Source organism: Myotis myotis, unplaced genomic scaffold (genome assembly GCF_014108235.1).
Source record: "Myotis myotis isolate mMyoMyo1 unplaced genomic scaffold, mMyoMyo1.p scaffold_m19_p_11, whole genome shotgun sequence".
NCBI lineage: Eukaryota > Metazoa > Chordata > Mammalia > Chiroptera > Vespertilionidae > Myotis > Myotis myotis.
The window spans coordinates 525,706-539,769 of NW_023416315.1; the positions used below are offsets into that span (position 1 = coordinate 525,706).

The 14,064-nt window shown below is 65.8% G+C and overlaps 2 protein-coding genes across 2 annotated transcripts; one reads left to right on the forward strand and one right to left on the reverse strand.

Moving 5' to 3' along the window:
• Nucleotides 1-240: 240 nt before the first annotated feature.
• LOC118666545 (coiled-coil domain-containing protein 201-like) lies at nt 241-2,088 on the reverse strand. Its single transcript, XM_036328973.1, has 3 exons — nt 2,003-2,088; nt 929-1,439; nt 241-327 (listed from the first exon to the last, which is right to left on the reverse strand). The coding sequence occupies exons 1-3, from the start codon at nt 2,086-2,088 to the stop codon at nt 241-243; spliced, it is 684 nt and encodes a 227-aa protein (XP_036184866.1).
• Nucleotides 2,089-10,017: 7,929 nt separating this feature from the next.
• IGFBP1 (insulin like growth factor binding protein 1) lies at nt 10,018-12,947 on the forward strand. The gene is made up of 4 exons (XM_036327193.1): nt 10,018-10,430; nt 11,034-11,137; nt 11,926-12,054; nt 12,418-12,947. Exons 1-4 carry the CDS (start codon nt 10,064-10,066, stop codon nt 12,553-12,555), a joined length of 738 nt encoding a protein of 245 aa, XP_036183086.1. The 5' UTR covers nt 10,018-10,063; the 3' UTR covers nt 12,556-12,947.
• Nucleotides 12,948-14,064: the final 1,117 nt, after the last annotated feature.

Here is a 14,064-nt window from a genome sequence, read left to right on the forward strand (position 1 = left end):
CTCCTGCTCTTCACCTGCAACACGTCACCGAGTCCCCCCAAGTCACCCGGCTGCCCCCCCCGCCCCCTCGTCTCAGGTGGCACCTCCAGGACCACACCTGGGGCTGAGTGACAAGATCTTTATCAACAGCCCCCCTTTGTGGCACAATGTGGGGGGCATCAAGTGCTGAGGAGGCGTGGGGTGCACGGGTTGCCGGGTGCAGGGACGGACGGGAGGACGGGGACAGGGGTCGCGGGGCGGTCACTCGTCCTGCACCGTGAGGTCGTGCTGTGTGGCCTCCTCGATGCTCTGCAGCTGGCGGGCCTCCCACTGCCTCACGCGCTCCGTCTGTGGGGAGCGGGCTCTGAGGGCGTCCGCTGGACGAGCTGGTGGGACAAGACCCCCCTACAGCCCCCCTCCCCCCGTCGGTGGGTGGGCACCACCCGACCGGGAGCCAGAGGGGCTTGGCTGCCAGCACGGCCCCCCCCCCACCGCCCCACTGTCTGTCACCCAAGCTCTGGAGGGCGGCTGAGGGCACAGAGGGGGCCAGAGCAGCCCCTCAGGAACCTCGGGACCAGCAAGGGGGACCCCAAGGGGCTGGGAGAGCCCAGAGCAGCCGGGCCTGGGGCCCTCCCACCCACTGACGAGGATATAAGGACCCTTGGTGGGCGTGGGCCCGGGCCCGGGCCAGGGGCGGCCGCAGGGGGCAGGAGTGGTCATCAGCCCGTCCCAGGGCAGTGCGGGGGGAGTCTGGGGAGCAAGGAGATGCTGGGCTCATGTTTTACCTACACAACCCAGGCCCCCCTGGAGGCAGTGACCCGTCCTCAGCCTGGGACCTCCCCACGCCAGGCCCAGCTGTGCCCTTCCTCCACCCCCACAGGCCGCCTCCCGGGGACCCCGAGCTCCCGGGGACGGGGACGGGGATGGGGACGGGCTGGGGTGGGCCTACCACAGCCGCCAGCTTCCTCAGGTCCCGGCGCCTCCGCCCGGTGGTGTCAGAGATCCCGGGCAGCCCTTGGCCTCTTCTCCAGCTCCCCGGGGGCTCTCCCGGCTTCGCCTTTCGCTGGGGCTGTGGCCGCCGCGGGTGGGGGACCTCGGTGGGCCCGGGTGGCTCCCCCTCTGGCGCCTGGGGGCTGCGGTCGGGCCCCGGCTGCACACTGGACTCCTCGGAGGCCCAGATGGTAGAAAGCCGCTGCCTTCGGAGGACGGGGGACGGCAGGTCCCGGGAGGCACGCCCAGGCCGCGGGGACCCGTCTCCAGGGCCCCTTCCCGGGCGGTAGGACCTGGGACCCCGCGGGCTCCGGCTCCGGCCAGGGAAGCCCTCCGCGGGGGTGCTGTGCTTCAGAACGGCCCCCGCGGCTCTCCACGCGGAAGGCGGGTCCTCGTCCTCAGAGGAGCTCCACTCAAACACCTGTGCGAACAGAGCACCCGTGTGGCTTCCTGGGGGGCAGGGAGCTGAGCTGAGGGACAGGACTGGGAGGCGGACTGTCTTGCCCGGCCGGGTGGCTCAGGGGTTGAGCATCAACCTGTGAACCAGGAGGTCAGGGTTCGATCCCCGGTCAGGGCACAGGCCCGGGTTGCGGCTCCATCCCCAGTGTGGGGCGTGCAGGAGGCGGCCTATCGATGATTCTCTCTCAGCACTGACGTGTCTCCCTCTCCCTTCCTCTCTGACATCAATAAAAAATATTAAAAAAGAAAACAGACTGTCCTGAATTAAGAATAATGTTTTTGGGGGGGAGAGAAGTACAAAACGTCGTCAATAAAATCAGCTTGACATTTACACTCAGCATCAAGCAAATCCGCCGACACGCCCTGCAGGTGTGCGTGTTCATTGGCAGCAGGTGGGTGGGCCTGGGCCCTCGCCCAGCATGGAGGCCGCAGGTCCCCCTGCCTCGGGGTCACCCCCGCGGGACACGCGTCCACTCTCTCGTGGGAGCGGCACCCGCGGGTGACCGGACACGCGAGGCGTCTCAGAGCGTGTGCACACGCTGGTAACGACGAGGCAGTGCTTGCGGAGACTCACTTCCCTTTCAGGATGGAGAGCCGGCGGCGAAGCGTGGACACATGTTCTGGGACACCCTGTGTCCCCCCACAGGACACCACTGACATGCCGAGAGCTCACAGATGAAACAGTTCAGTGTTTTCCCCAAAAACAGCCTCAGGACCCCAGGCCGGCCGGCGGGTGACCTCTGCCCGGGAAGCACCAGCAGGGAGTGCTGCTCCTCATCTCCGCCTCCTCCGGCCGGTCATTTGGAAAAACCCAGACGAAGGGTCGGTTCTCACACCTCCCCCGACACAAGTCGGCCGGGGGTTGCAACGGCACTATTTAAAAAGTCATAAATTACTCAGAAAGAAAGAATTTAAAAACCTTACATCACCTCGTTTTCCAAGAAAATTCCAAATGGATATAAGATGGAAATGTACAAAACAAAGGCATAAAAGTTCTGGAAGGAACTATGGGTGGCTCCTCTGTAAACGTGTCAGAAGCCGGCAAGATAAAAAGCTAAAGGAAACAGAATTTAACAAATCCTGTGCCCCAGCTGGTGTGGCTCAGGGGATAGATCGTTGGCCGGGAGACCAGAGGGTCCCGGGTTCGAGTCAGGTGGAGGGCATGTACCTCCTTGCAGGCTCCTCCCCGCCGGGCCCGGTCGGTGCCGCAGGAGGCAACCAGTCTGTGTCCCTCTCTCGTCCACTCTCTCTAAAAATCAATGGAAAATTATCCCTGGGTGAGGATGAACAAAGTAATAAAAATAAGTAAAATCCCAGGAAAACGAGGAACCTGAGAAATTCTAGAAGCAGCTAAGAAAATTCGATGTTTCCTACTGCGGGTCACACCCACTCACCAACGAGGACAGGAGGCGCCCCTGGGGCCTGGGGAGGGGCCCCTGGTGTGGGTGGTGGGTGGTGGGGTCCCTGGGGGGGGCGAAGCGCAGGGTCAGAGGTCCGGCCTGCACGTCACCTGCACCTGCCTCTCCCCTGGAACCTGGGACGCCCTCCCGTCTCGGTCTCCCGGGGGCCAGACCCGGGACAGTGACCAGCCCGACGGGGAGGGGCCGGGGAGGACGGGGCGGCCCAGGAGGGGGGGCAGGGGTCTCAGGGCGGAAGGGTAGGGGACCCAGAGTCCCTGCTGCAGGTCAGGGCGATCCAGAGCGAGACGGACCGGCCTCCCCCGCCCGCCCCTCCCGCCCCCCTCCCCCCCTCCCGTCTACCTGCGCCCCTGCCCCCTCTCCCTCCGCCCCCCCCGTCTACCTGCGCCCCTGCCCCCTCTCCCTCCGCCCCCCCCCGTCTACCTGCGCCCCTGCCCCCTCTCCCTCCGCCCCCCCCGTCTACCTGCGCCCCTGCCCCCTCTCCCTCCGCCCCCCCCGTCTACCTGCGCCCCTGCCCCCTCTCCCTCCGCCCCCCCCCGTCTACCTGCGCCCCTGCCCCCCTGTCCCCCCGCCCCCCCGTCTACCTGCGCCCCTGCCCCCCTGTCCCCCCGCCCCCCCCCGTCTACCTGCGCCCCTGCCCCGCTGCCCACCTGCGCCCCGGGCTCCATCCCGCTCCCGCCGCCTGGCCCGCGGGTGGGGCTGCTCACCTGGACGCGGTTTTCACCTGTCGCCCCCCCAGCCGCGCAGGCGCAGGAGGCGCGGCCCGCGAGCCGAGGGGCTGCACCTGCGGGCGCCTCTTTCCCGACTTCCGGGCGGCGGACCCGAGGCGACGGGAGGTCGCCAACTCGGTCTCCAAGGCAACGGGGGGGGGGCTCAGGCCGCGTCCGAGGGCCGGGCGCCGCCCCCCCCGCGCCCCCCTCACTGGTGACCCCGAAACCTGAAGCCTGTTACCCCATTTCCGGGAGGGGAAGACTGATCCCGGGGCTGCTCACAGGGCGCCCGGCCTGCCGGCCCCGCAGGTCCTGGAGAAGCCCCCGAACCGCCGACCTCACCGCCCCCCCCCCCCCCCCCCGTCTCTAAGCTCAGGAACCCCCGGTCCGGCCCGAGGCTGCGAGGAGGGGCCTCCACAGGGTCCTGTCCAGGCGGCACTGCCCACCGCAGCCCACCCGCCGGTGCCCAGCCAGCAGCCGCCTCCCCGCTGGGCAGGGCCCCCCGACTCCAGCCCCGCACCCCCTGTCTCTGCCCGGGGGGCGGGGGGGGGCGGGGAACATTACCTTTAGGAGCCCCGAGTGCAGCAACGCAGGCCGAGTCCATAAACTAGGGCTCGTCCACGGGCGGAAGACTGCGGCCAGTGGTCTGCGTGTGCATCTGTGCGCACCCATGTAAGCATGTAACCATGTAAGCACCGCAGGCAGGTGCACACGCAGACAAGGCGTCCGTGTCCGTGACTGTTACACGGGGAAGTCTGTACAACCGACAGCGGTGTGGGGCCATTTCAGAAATTACACACGGCACACACACGGCACACACACGGCACACACACGGCACGCACACGGCACACACACGGCACACACACGGCACACACACGGCACGCACACACCACACACACGGCACACACACGGCACACACACGGCACGCACACGGCACACACACGGCACACACACGGCACGCACACGGCACACACACAGCACACACACGGCACGCACATGCTACACACACACCGCACAGCACACACATCCGGAAAGAGACCAAAAGGAAATGGCAGCGGGCGATATCTCCACGGCAGGAGGGTGGGCACGTGGTAACATCGCTACATCCACTTCACTTCAGCCCGGCCGGTGGCTCAGTGGTTGAGCCTCGACCTAGGAACCAGGAGGTCAGCAGGAGGTCAGCAGGAGGTCAGGGTTCGAGTCCCCATCAGGGCACAGGCCCGGGTGGCGGGCTCCATCCCCAGTGGGGGGCCTGCAGGAGGCAGCTGATCCATGATTCTCTCTCATCATGGATGTTTCTATCTCTTCCTCTCCCTTCCTCTCTGACATCAATAAAAAAATCCATTTTACTTTTTCTGAAAAGAACGCGTAGTTAGTAAAGAATAAAAAAAAATAGAGCTCACAGGTGCGGCCCATCCTGTCCCAGATGGGGAAGCCGCGGGCCTCAGGTGTCCACAGTCCCAGAGCCTGCCAGGTGGGGGCGGCTGGATGCTGGCCCGTGTCCTGTTTTCTCCCTGCGCTCGGCCACCCCCGGTGCCCCGACCTCCTGACCCCCGGGTGCCCTGACCTCCTGGCACACAGGCACCCTGGTTTGAGGACAGTGAGGGCTTTTGTTTGTGTTGTGAACGGAAACATTGTGAAATCTACAGTGTGTGTCCAGCAGCACATTGTCGGTCACAGCGTCACCTGCCCCAGGCCTCCCCAGCGCACCCGGCAGCCCCTGGGGAGCAGGTGGGGGCCCGGACACGGCCTGCAGGGGCTCCCAGCTCAGCCGGTGGCAGGAGCCAGCCCCACACACTCATGAACATTCATGGAAGAAATGACACTTCTCTCAGTCTTCCAGGAGACAGAGCGGAGGGGATAATTCCTGAGTCCTTCTGCGAGGCCAGCATCGCCCTGACGCCAAAACCAAATGACAAAGATGAACAACCACAGACCCAGTCTCATGGGCATAGATGCAAACGTCCGCAATAAAATGGGAGCACGTCAGGCCGGCCCGGGTGGCTCAGTGGTTGAGGGCCGACCGATGAACCAGGAGGTCACAGTTTGATCCCAGTCGGGCAGAGTTGTGCTGTGGACTCGATCCTCAGTAGCGGGCGTGCAGAAGGCAGCCGACCCACGATTCTCTCTCATCATTGATCTCTCTCCCTCTCCCTCTTCTTCCTCTCTGAAATCAATAAAAACATATAGAAAAAAATGTATATACTCACCTGTGTCTGCTTATAACAAATCAAATCTAACAAGATATGAAAAAATTATATGTCATGACCAAGTGTCCAAGGCTCAAGAATCAATCAATGTGATCCATCGTGTCAACCGGCTAAGGAGACATCACAGACATCCCCAGAGATACAGAAAGAGCATTAAAGACTCCAGCACCCATTCATGATCAAACTCTCCATGCCTGCTTGCTGGCTGCACCCCGTGAATGCACACTGTGATGCGAGCGAGACACCCCCACAAGGGACTAGAGACTGTAATGTAGGAGGCTGCCCCCCAATGTAGGAGGCTGCCCCCCTAATGTAGGAGGCTGCCCCCCTTTCTGTGCCAGGTCCCTGCTCTTTGCCAGGTCAGAGAAGCAGACTGTGCTCATGGGGGGGGGGTGCACCACAGCACCTGCCAGTCGTGGGGGGCGGTCCCGTGGGGGGACTTGGTCAGGGGACCTGATGTTTGGAGGGGCTGGCGGGCGGTGGGCACAGTAAGGCCCTGGGCGTGATGATGTGACAAGAGCCGGTGCCTTTGCACATTGGCTCGCGGGGGGAGGGGTGGGGGGGCGGGGGGACGGGGGGGGTGCTTCTGCGTGGGCAGCGGTGGCCTTGACTCCACTGACATCATCCCCCATCAGTCCCGGGAGCAAAACATATTTTTGTTTTCCTTCCTCGAGGGTTCAAAACACCGTCCGGAGGGTCCCGTCCAGGCCTCTCCCGTGAGGCCGCCTGTGGCCTTGGCCCCGCATTGTTTTTCTGAGCGGATTGCCCAACGCCCAGCACCGGCTGGGCCGTGAGTCAGCCCGGGCGGGAGGCCAAGGGGGGAACGGGGTGACGACAGGCCCTGCGGGTCTCATCGCCCCAGCCTCTGCGGAGCTCGCACACTCGGGGCTGACTGTGCGACCCATTTCACAGGCGGGGACACTGAGGCCCGGGGGGTTACAGAATGGGCCAGGGTGCCAAGCCAGGTGCTGGCGGGCAGTCTGGGGGGGCCATGGTGCGGCTGGGGGAGTGCCGCTCCAGGCCCCGCCCCTCGGGGCTCCCAGCATCCTGGGGCTCAGCTCCTTGGCCTCCCTGGGAGACCCCCTCTCCACAGGTGCTGCCACCCAGGCGCGTGTGATGGGAAGGGTGCTGACATGATTGCCAAACACTGAGCGTGTCCCACGCGGGTGGTGCCCCCTGGGGTAGCACAGGGGCTACCTGGGCGCCCTGCTCAGCGGGCGCTGACTCCGCGGGGAGGGGGCGGGTTTGGGGGCATCTGCCGGCTCGCAGCTCCAGTGGGAGCAGTTGCTATACCCGAGTCCACATGGGGCAGCGTCGGAAACTTCCCCTGTGGCCCCAACTACCACTCAGCCCCGCACTCCCCCACCCCGGGCGCCCCGACTGCCCTGAGCTGAAGGCACTTTGACCCCCACCTCAGATGCCTGCAGGCTGGGCTCCCTCCCAAGGCCTGGGCAGCTGGGCACCAGTCCATAGGGTGACCCCAGCCCCCCAAACCGCCCTCCCTGCTCCTGCACCTGTGACCAGGGCAGCCGCTCTCGGGGTCCAGTGGTGGGTCACGTGGGCCTGGTGCTGGGCAGGGCAGCCTCAGGCCCCCAGCCTGGCGGGGAGACAGGCCCAGGGGGTGCAGGCAGCTCTCCCCTGGCGCTCACCTGCTGGCAGCCCCGGGCACAGAGGGAGCGCCTCAGCCCACCCAGGAGCCCGGGGAGCTTCTCAGAGGAGAGGACACCATGGGCCCTGAGGGAGAGGGCGGGGGGGGGGGGGCGCTCCGGGGCCCCGGGGCGGGAGGCCTGGCACAGCCTCAGGAAGGCCTGCGGGGACGGGCTGTGCAGGAGGCTCCGTCCTGTGCAGGAGGCTCCGTCCTGGGCCTTCCCTGTCTCCCTGCAGCTGTGCCCGGCCTCCCACCGGCCTCTGTGAGTCCTGGCCGCTCGGGGACCATCCACCGCCTCTCGAGCTGGCTGTGCTCTCCTTCCTCACGGCGTTTGTCACGTCACCTTCCCGTGGAAAGTCTGGGTTCGCTGTTTTTCTGCCCCTAGATCCTCCCCAGAGAGAGAACCCCTGGTCATTCCCTAAACACAGCACCCTCTTCCCAGCCTCCTGCCTTCCCCATGGCTGTCTGCCCCCCGCGGCACCCCGGGCACTGCTGTCTGCCCCCACTGCACCCCCTGCACTGCTGTCTGCTCCCACTGCACTCCCTGCACTGCTGTCTGCCCCCACTGTACCCCCTGCACTGCTGTCTGCCCCCCACTGCACCCGGACACTGCTGTTTGCCCCCCACTGCACCCCCTGCATGGCTGTCTGCCCCCACTGTACCCCCTGCACTGCTGTCTGCCCCTCACTGCACCCCTGCACTGCTGTCTGCCCCCCACTATACCCCGGGCACTGCTGTCTGCTCCCACTGCACTCCCTGCACTGCTGTCTGCCCCCACTGTATCCCCTGCACTGCTGTCTGCCCCCACTGTACCCCCTGCACTGCTGTCTGCCCCCCACTGCATCCCCTGCACTGCTGTCTGCCCCCCGCTGCACCCCAGGCCCTTCCTTCCATGACCTTGTTTTGCTTGTTGCTGGGAGAGGCTGTGCCTGTGGGCGCACCCACAGCCTGGAGCCCCACAGCTGAGAGGATTCAGCACATTAATTTTAAGTGTGTTGTTCTTGTCAGTGTGAGCGCCTGCGTGCACAGAACTAGGAGTCTCAGGGTGACGTGAGCCAGGAGGCCCAGGACGCACGAGGGGACACGGCCTCTCCCTCCGTCTCCGGACTGCCCTCCCTCCCCCAGGAGGCACTGACTGGTTTCTTACCTGTTCTTCTCAAGAGTTCCAATCCAGCCAGAGGGACAGGGACGGGGCTATTCATACGGGGTACTGAACACAGACAAGGGCATATCCTGTACCTTCTCGTTAAAAAAATATTTTTATTGATTTCAGAGAGGGAGGGAGAGAGAAACATCAATGATGAGAGAGAATCATGGATCAGCCGCTTCCTGCACGCCCCTGACTAGGGATGGAGCCCACAACCTGGGCCTGTGCCCTGACCGGGAATCGAACCAGTGACCTCCTGGTTCATAGGTGGACGCTCACCACTGAGCCACGCCGGCCGGGCATGTACCTTCCCATTTTTACTTGGAAATTGTACTTAACTCGCGTGTTTACTCATCTCAGTACATACAGGGCTGCCTGGTTTTGGGGACCGGGCTCCCCAGAAAACCTGCAGCTCCTGGGGACAGGGGGGCCGCCTCACGGTCTTTGAAGGGACTGGGACATTTGTCTTGCAACCCAGGAGAAGATCCAAGAAAGGAATTTTAACTAAAGAGAAGCCCTTGGTATTTGGTTCCCGATACACATTTGGTCTGAGTCAGAAAGTCCCAGGGGGCCCGGAGTATGGGTGCTCCGGCCTCTGGGTGTCCCGGGGTCTGGGTGCCTGGGGTCTGGGGTGCTTAGGTTCTGGCTGCCTGGGGGTTTGGGTGCTGGGGTCTGGGTGCCCCTGCAGCCTCGAATTCTGTCCGGCCCCAGCCCTCTCCTCTCTGGAGGTGCAGTTGCCCACCTCGCCCAGGGAAGGACGCTCCTGCCCCCCCTCCTGGGAAAGGCAGGGAGACTGGAGTTCCAGGTGGAGCCTCCTTCCTGCAGAACCAGCCGGCCAGCCGGAGTCTTAGTCCTAAGCGGCTGCCCCTGTTCTCCCCAACCTCGGTTTCCCCATTTGAAAACGGCGGGGGGGGGGGGGCGTGGAGGCCTGGCCAGTGTGGCTCAGTGGTTGAGCATGGACCTAGGAGTCAGGAGGTCAGGGTTCCGGGTTGTGGGCTCGATCCCCAGTGTGGGTTGTGCAGGAGGCGGCCGATCCATGATTCTCATCATTGATGTTTCTCCCTCTCCCTTTCTCTCTGAAATCAATAAAAATATATTGAAAGAAAAGCAAAGAAAAGAAAGGAAAGGGCAGGGGCTTCCCGTGGCCCAGCCGGGCTCCTTGGAACAGAACGGGCCGCCCCGGCCACGCGCTCCGGTGAAGACTCGGGCGGGAACTCACAACAACCGGACAAACAGCCGAGACCCGCGCTGACGCTCCCGCCCACGCCTGGCGCGGGGCCTGGAGCGCAGAGCAAAACAAACTTATTTTGAACCCGGTCCCCCCCCATCCCCCGCCCCGCCCCGCGCGGCCCCGCCGATCATTAACCTCCGGCAGGTGCGCGCCGAGCCCTTCATAAGGCGCCGGCTCCCGGCGAGCATCACCCGCAGCGTCCGCCTGGCCCCGAGCACCCGCCGCTGCAGCCACTGCCCGCCCCGCCGCCGCCCGCCGCCCGCCGCCCGCGATGGCCATGCCCGCGGCCCCCGCCGCCGCCGCGCCGCTCCTGCTCCTGCTGGCCGCCCTGCTCGGCGAGGCGGCCGCCGAGGAGCCCCACCTGTGGCAGTGCGCGCCCTGCTCCGCCGAGAAGCTGGCGGCCTGCCCGCCGGTGCCCGCGTCCTGCCGGGAGCAAGCCCGGCCCTACGGCTGCGGCTGCTGCACCATGTGCTCCCGGCGCCGGGGCGAGGCCTGCGGCATGACCTCTGCGCGCTGCGAGAGCGGCCTCACCTGCCAGCCGCGCCCCGGCGAGACCCGGCCGCTGCTGGCGCTGTCCCGGGGCCGGGGCATCTGCATGCCCGAGTCCGTGGTCACCGAGCCCAGCGCCGAGGCCGCAGGTACCGCCTCCCTCCAGCGAGTTCACCCGGGGGGCGGGGGCGGAGGAGCGAGCCTGGGCGCAGGGGGCGGCCTCTAGCCTGTAGCCAGGGGGGCGCCGCCCGGCCCACACCCGGAGTGTGGGGCCCAGCCTGTCAGGAGCCCCAGGGCAGGGAGGGGAGACGGAGAGAGCGCAGAAGGCCCTGCCCGCGGGTCCGTGGACACCCCGTGGTGAGCCAGGGGTGGGCAAACTTTTGACTGGAGGGCCACCATGGGTTCTTAAACTGGACCGGGGCCGGAACAAAAGCATGGATGGAGTGTTTGTGTGAACTAATATAAATTCAAAGTAAACATCCTTACATAAAAGGGTACGGTCTTTTTTTTTTAGTTTTATTCATTTCAAACGGGCCGGATGAGGCCCGCGGGCCGTAGTTTGCCCACGGCTGGTAGACCCTGGACGTGGGCAGCCAGTGTCCTGGGTGGGAGGGGCAGTCGCATGTGACCCTCTCCTACCTCCGCGGGTGACTGAAACGCTCCCGTGGGCCGGGCCGGGGAGCGGAGGGCAGGTCGGGTGGAGCCGTGGCTCCCGTCCGGGGAGGGCTCACGGCCGGTCGCTCCACCTGCAGAAGCCGAGGAGGCGAACCCGGAGGGCCTGCCCTCGGTGTGGAGCGCGCTCAGCAGCTACGAGAGCATCCGGGCGCTCGGGATCTCCGACATCAAGAACTGGAAGGTGAGGCGGGGCGGGGCCGGCGGGCGGGAACCGGTGCAGGCGTCGCCCTGTGCCGAGCTGGATGGAGGCGCTCCCCGCGGCCCAGCGGGCATCGCTCAGCGGAGCTCGGCGGAGCCTTTAGGGGGGCGCTCGGCAGCCTCTGCTCCGCTGAGGGTAGAAGGACAGGCCGCCCCCCTGTGCCCCTGAGCTCAGAGCGGGAGTGCGCGCAGGACGGAGCCGCCCTCCCCATCACACCTGCACCCTTTAAGCGCTGCAGTGACATTTGCATAACATGAAATCGAGGCCTTTCTGCCCCGAAAGCCAAAGTGCGGAGCATCAAGTCCGCGCAATGTTCTGTGACCGTCCCCCCAGGCCTCCACCTGCAAGACCTGACCCCCACCCAGGCCGCCCCTCCCCCGCCCTCCCCGTCTGGGGTGCCCTGCTTAATTCTGCCACCTGAGGGCGACAAAGGACCGGAGGTGCCGGCCTCGGTGGCAATGGCTAGAAGTCTCCGTGGCTACAGTCTCCATTCAGAGGCTGCGCTCGCCTCCCCGCTAGGCAGGAGCCACACTTGGGTGGGAGTGGGGGTGAGGGTGGGGGTGGGGGGTGGGCGTGCGGAGGAGGGGAGGGAGTCAGGAGACCTCTCAGCTCCCGTGGGTGTTTAGGGGTGTTCAGGGTGGGAGGGCACGGCCCCCAACCTTCCTCGTAACCACCCAAGACAGCCATGCGACCCCCTGGAGACAGGCGCGTCCACACAGCCCCCTGTCCTACCCCGGGGCGGGGAGTCACTTCTCCTCCCCCTGTCGCAGGACCCCTGCCAGCGAGAACTCTACGACGTTCTGGCCAAGCTGGCCCAGGAGCGGACGAAGGTGGGCGACGGCCTCTACAAGTTCTACCTGCCCAACTGCCACAGGAACGGGCTGTACCACTCCAAGCAGGTGCGCGCCTGGGGCGGGTCCCCATCCCCCAGAGCCAGCTTTCCCCGCCCCCTGCGGCTGCGCCCCGCCCCAAACACGCCCCCCACAGCCCCGATCTTTGCCCCGGGGACACCACACCAGGCGCTCCCGTCCCTCACCTGCCCCAGCCGGTGGGGCCTCGGAGCAGACAGCTGGGCGCACTCCACGCCGGGCGCACCCGCACCGCGCTGCACGCGTGTGGAATCCGCGACGCACTGGACACCTGAGCTGAAGGGCGCGGGGTGTGCCCTCGGCCGGTCCCGCAGGGGTGGTGCCCGGGGTCTGAGCCCTCAGCCTTGGGCTCTCCGTGGGGTGCGGCTCTGACCTGGCCCCCCTGTTTTACAGTGCATGGTGTCCCTGCATGGAGAGACAGGGGCCTGCTGGTGCGTGTACCCCTGGAACGGGCAGAGGATCGCGGGGTCCAAGGAGGTCATCGGCGACCCCAACTGCGATCAGTATTTCCCGAAAGCAGACGCAGCCTGACCGGCTCCTTCAGTGAAACGGTTAAGCCCCGACACACTAGCCCCGTGAGAGGGGTGAGGGGCGCTGAATACTCCACCGCTATTGCTTCTGAAGCTGTAGTCTATTTATTCACCGAGTTTATTTTTCTACACAAGAACCTGTGCTCTGGTAACTTATATACCGCCGGGAACCATCCCGCCGGGACCAACCCCCCGGGAAATGCAGTCACCCGGGAGCCTTTCTCCCTGGGACACGCAGGGCGCTCCGGGCGCCAGGGGTGCGTGTGCAGGAGCTGAGGGGGAGGTGAGGGCTGGAGACGGTCGCCAGGCGGCCAGTGGCTGCAGGAAGCCGGGTGTGGGATGCATTGTCACTCAGGCTCGCACGATGTAAACAAATAAACAGCCTACTCAGCACCTGCTCCTGCGTGGACCTCTGTGGCCCCCCCACCCCCGCGCGCCGCCCGTCCCCCTGCCAGAGTGGCTGTGGCACTGAGGTTGCCTGGCCAACAGCCCCCCAGTGTCCATCACCCCTGGGCTGGGCCGCCCTCACTTCACTCGCGGTTCCTTCCGCTAGGCAGGGGTTTCTCGCAGAGACGCCCCAGGGCTGCTCCCCACCCTCCTCCCGCCCCTCGGCCTCTGCCCCTGCGGCTGCGGGCCCCTGGCACAGCTGCGCCCAGAGCACAAGGCCTCCTGCTCCCCGATCCCTTCCTCCTCGAAGGGTTACCCGTTTGCTTTTCCTGACTCTGCCCCACCCTTAGCTGTGCCCGAGGTCTGAGCCCCCGGCGTGTATGGGGTGCAGGCCACCGATCTCACAGCCCCCAGCCTTTCCCGGGGCTCCCTCCCCTCAGACCCCATGGCTGCCAGCCCCCCTCGGCCAGGTCCCCAGGAGAGACCTGCGACTCCGTGTTCACTGTCCTGACAGACACCCGCTCACCCAGATCCTGGCACCCGACCCACCACAGGGAATGGGTCGCCTTCCTGAGGGACAAGGCGGCGTCCAGGCACCAGGGACCGATGGCACGTGAAGAAGTAGACATGCCAGGGGCACCAGGGCTCCCCCAGGCGTGTGCGCACCTGTGCCTGTGCGCGTGTCCGTGTGCACGCATGTGTGCGCAGGCGTGTTGTGGACACATGAGCGTTGCCTCTGCTCGTCCCCGAGGCTTCCCATGTTACTGACATCACATTCAGCCCGGACGTCCGAGCGCTGCTCCGGCCGGAGTCCGGCCGCTGGGCGAGAAGGCCTCTCTGGGCAGCTGCCGCCAGAGGAGCGGGTCTGAGGACATGCCCGCCGCGGCACAAGCGTCCACCTGCTGGTCGAGGCCCGGAAGGTGGTGCCTGGCACCTGTGTGGCCGGGACCCAGTGAGGGAGCAGCACCCACACTCCCGGCCGCAGTGTGGGGGGCAGGGCGGGGTGGGTGGGGGCAGGACAGCCAGGTGGCAGGCCACGCGCTCGCCGTGTGAGAGGAGGGCGCTAGGCGGCAGTGAACCGGGGTGTGACTGCAGCAGAGGCTGGGGTGAAGCGGGTGTGCAA

Bases quoted from the DNA above. Each gene is read 5' to 3' on its own strand.
- LOC118666545 (XM_036328973.1), bottom strand. From the start codon at position 2,088: ATGTCAGTGGTGTCCTGTGGGGGGACACAGGGTGTCCCAGAACATGTG. The intron at 1,440-2,002 runs GTGAGTCTCCGC...CCTGTCCCTCAG, and splicing joins CTCTCCATCCTGAAAGGGAA to CTCAGCTCCCTGCCCCCCAG. The intron at 328-928 runs GTAGGCCCACCC...CGCTCCCCACAG, and splicing joins TGAGGAAGCTGGCGGCTGTG to ACGGAGCGCGTGAGGCAGTG.
- IGFBP1 (XM_036327193.1), top strand. From the start codon at position 10,064: ATGGCCATGCCCGCGGCCCCCGCCGCCGCCGCGCCGCTCCTGCTCCTG. The intron at 10,431-11,033 runs GTACCGCCTCCC...CTCCACCTGCAG, and splicing joins GCCCAGCGCCGAGGCCGCAG to AAGCCGAGGAGGCGAACCCG. The intron at 12,055-12,417 runs GTGCGCGCCTGG...CCTGTTTTACAG, and splicing joins GGCTGTACCACTCCAAGCAG to TGCATGGTGTCCCTGCATGG.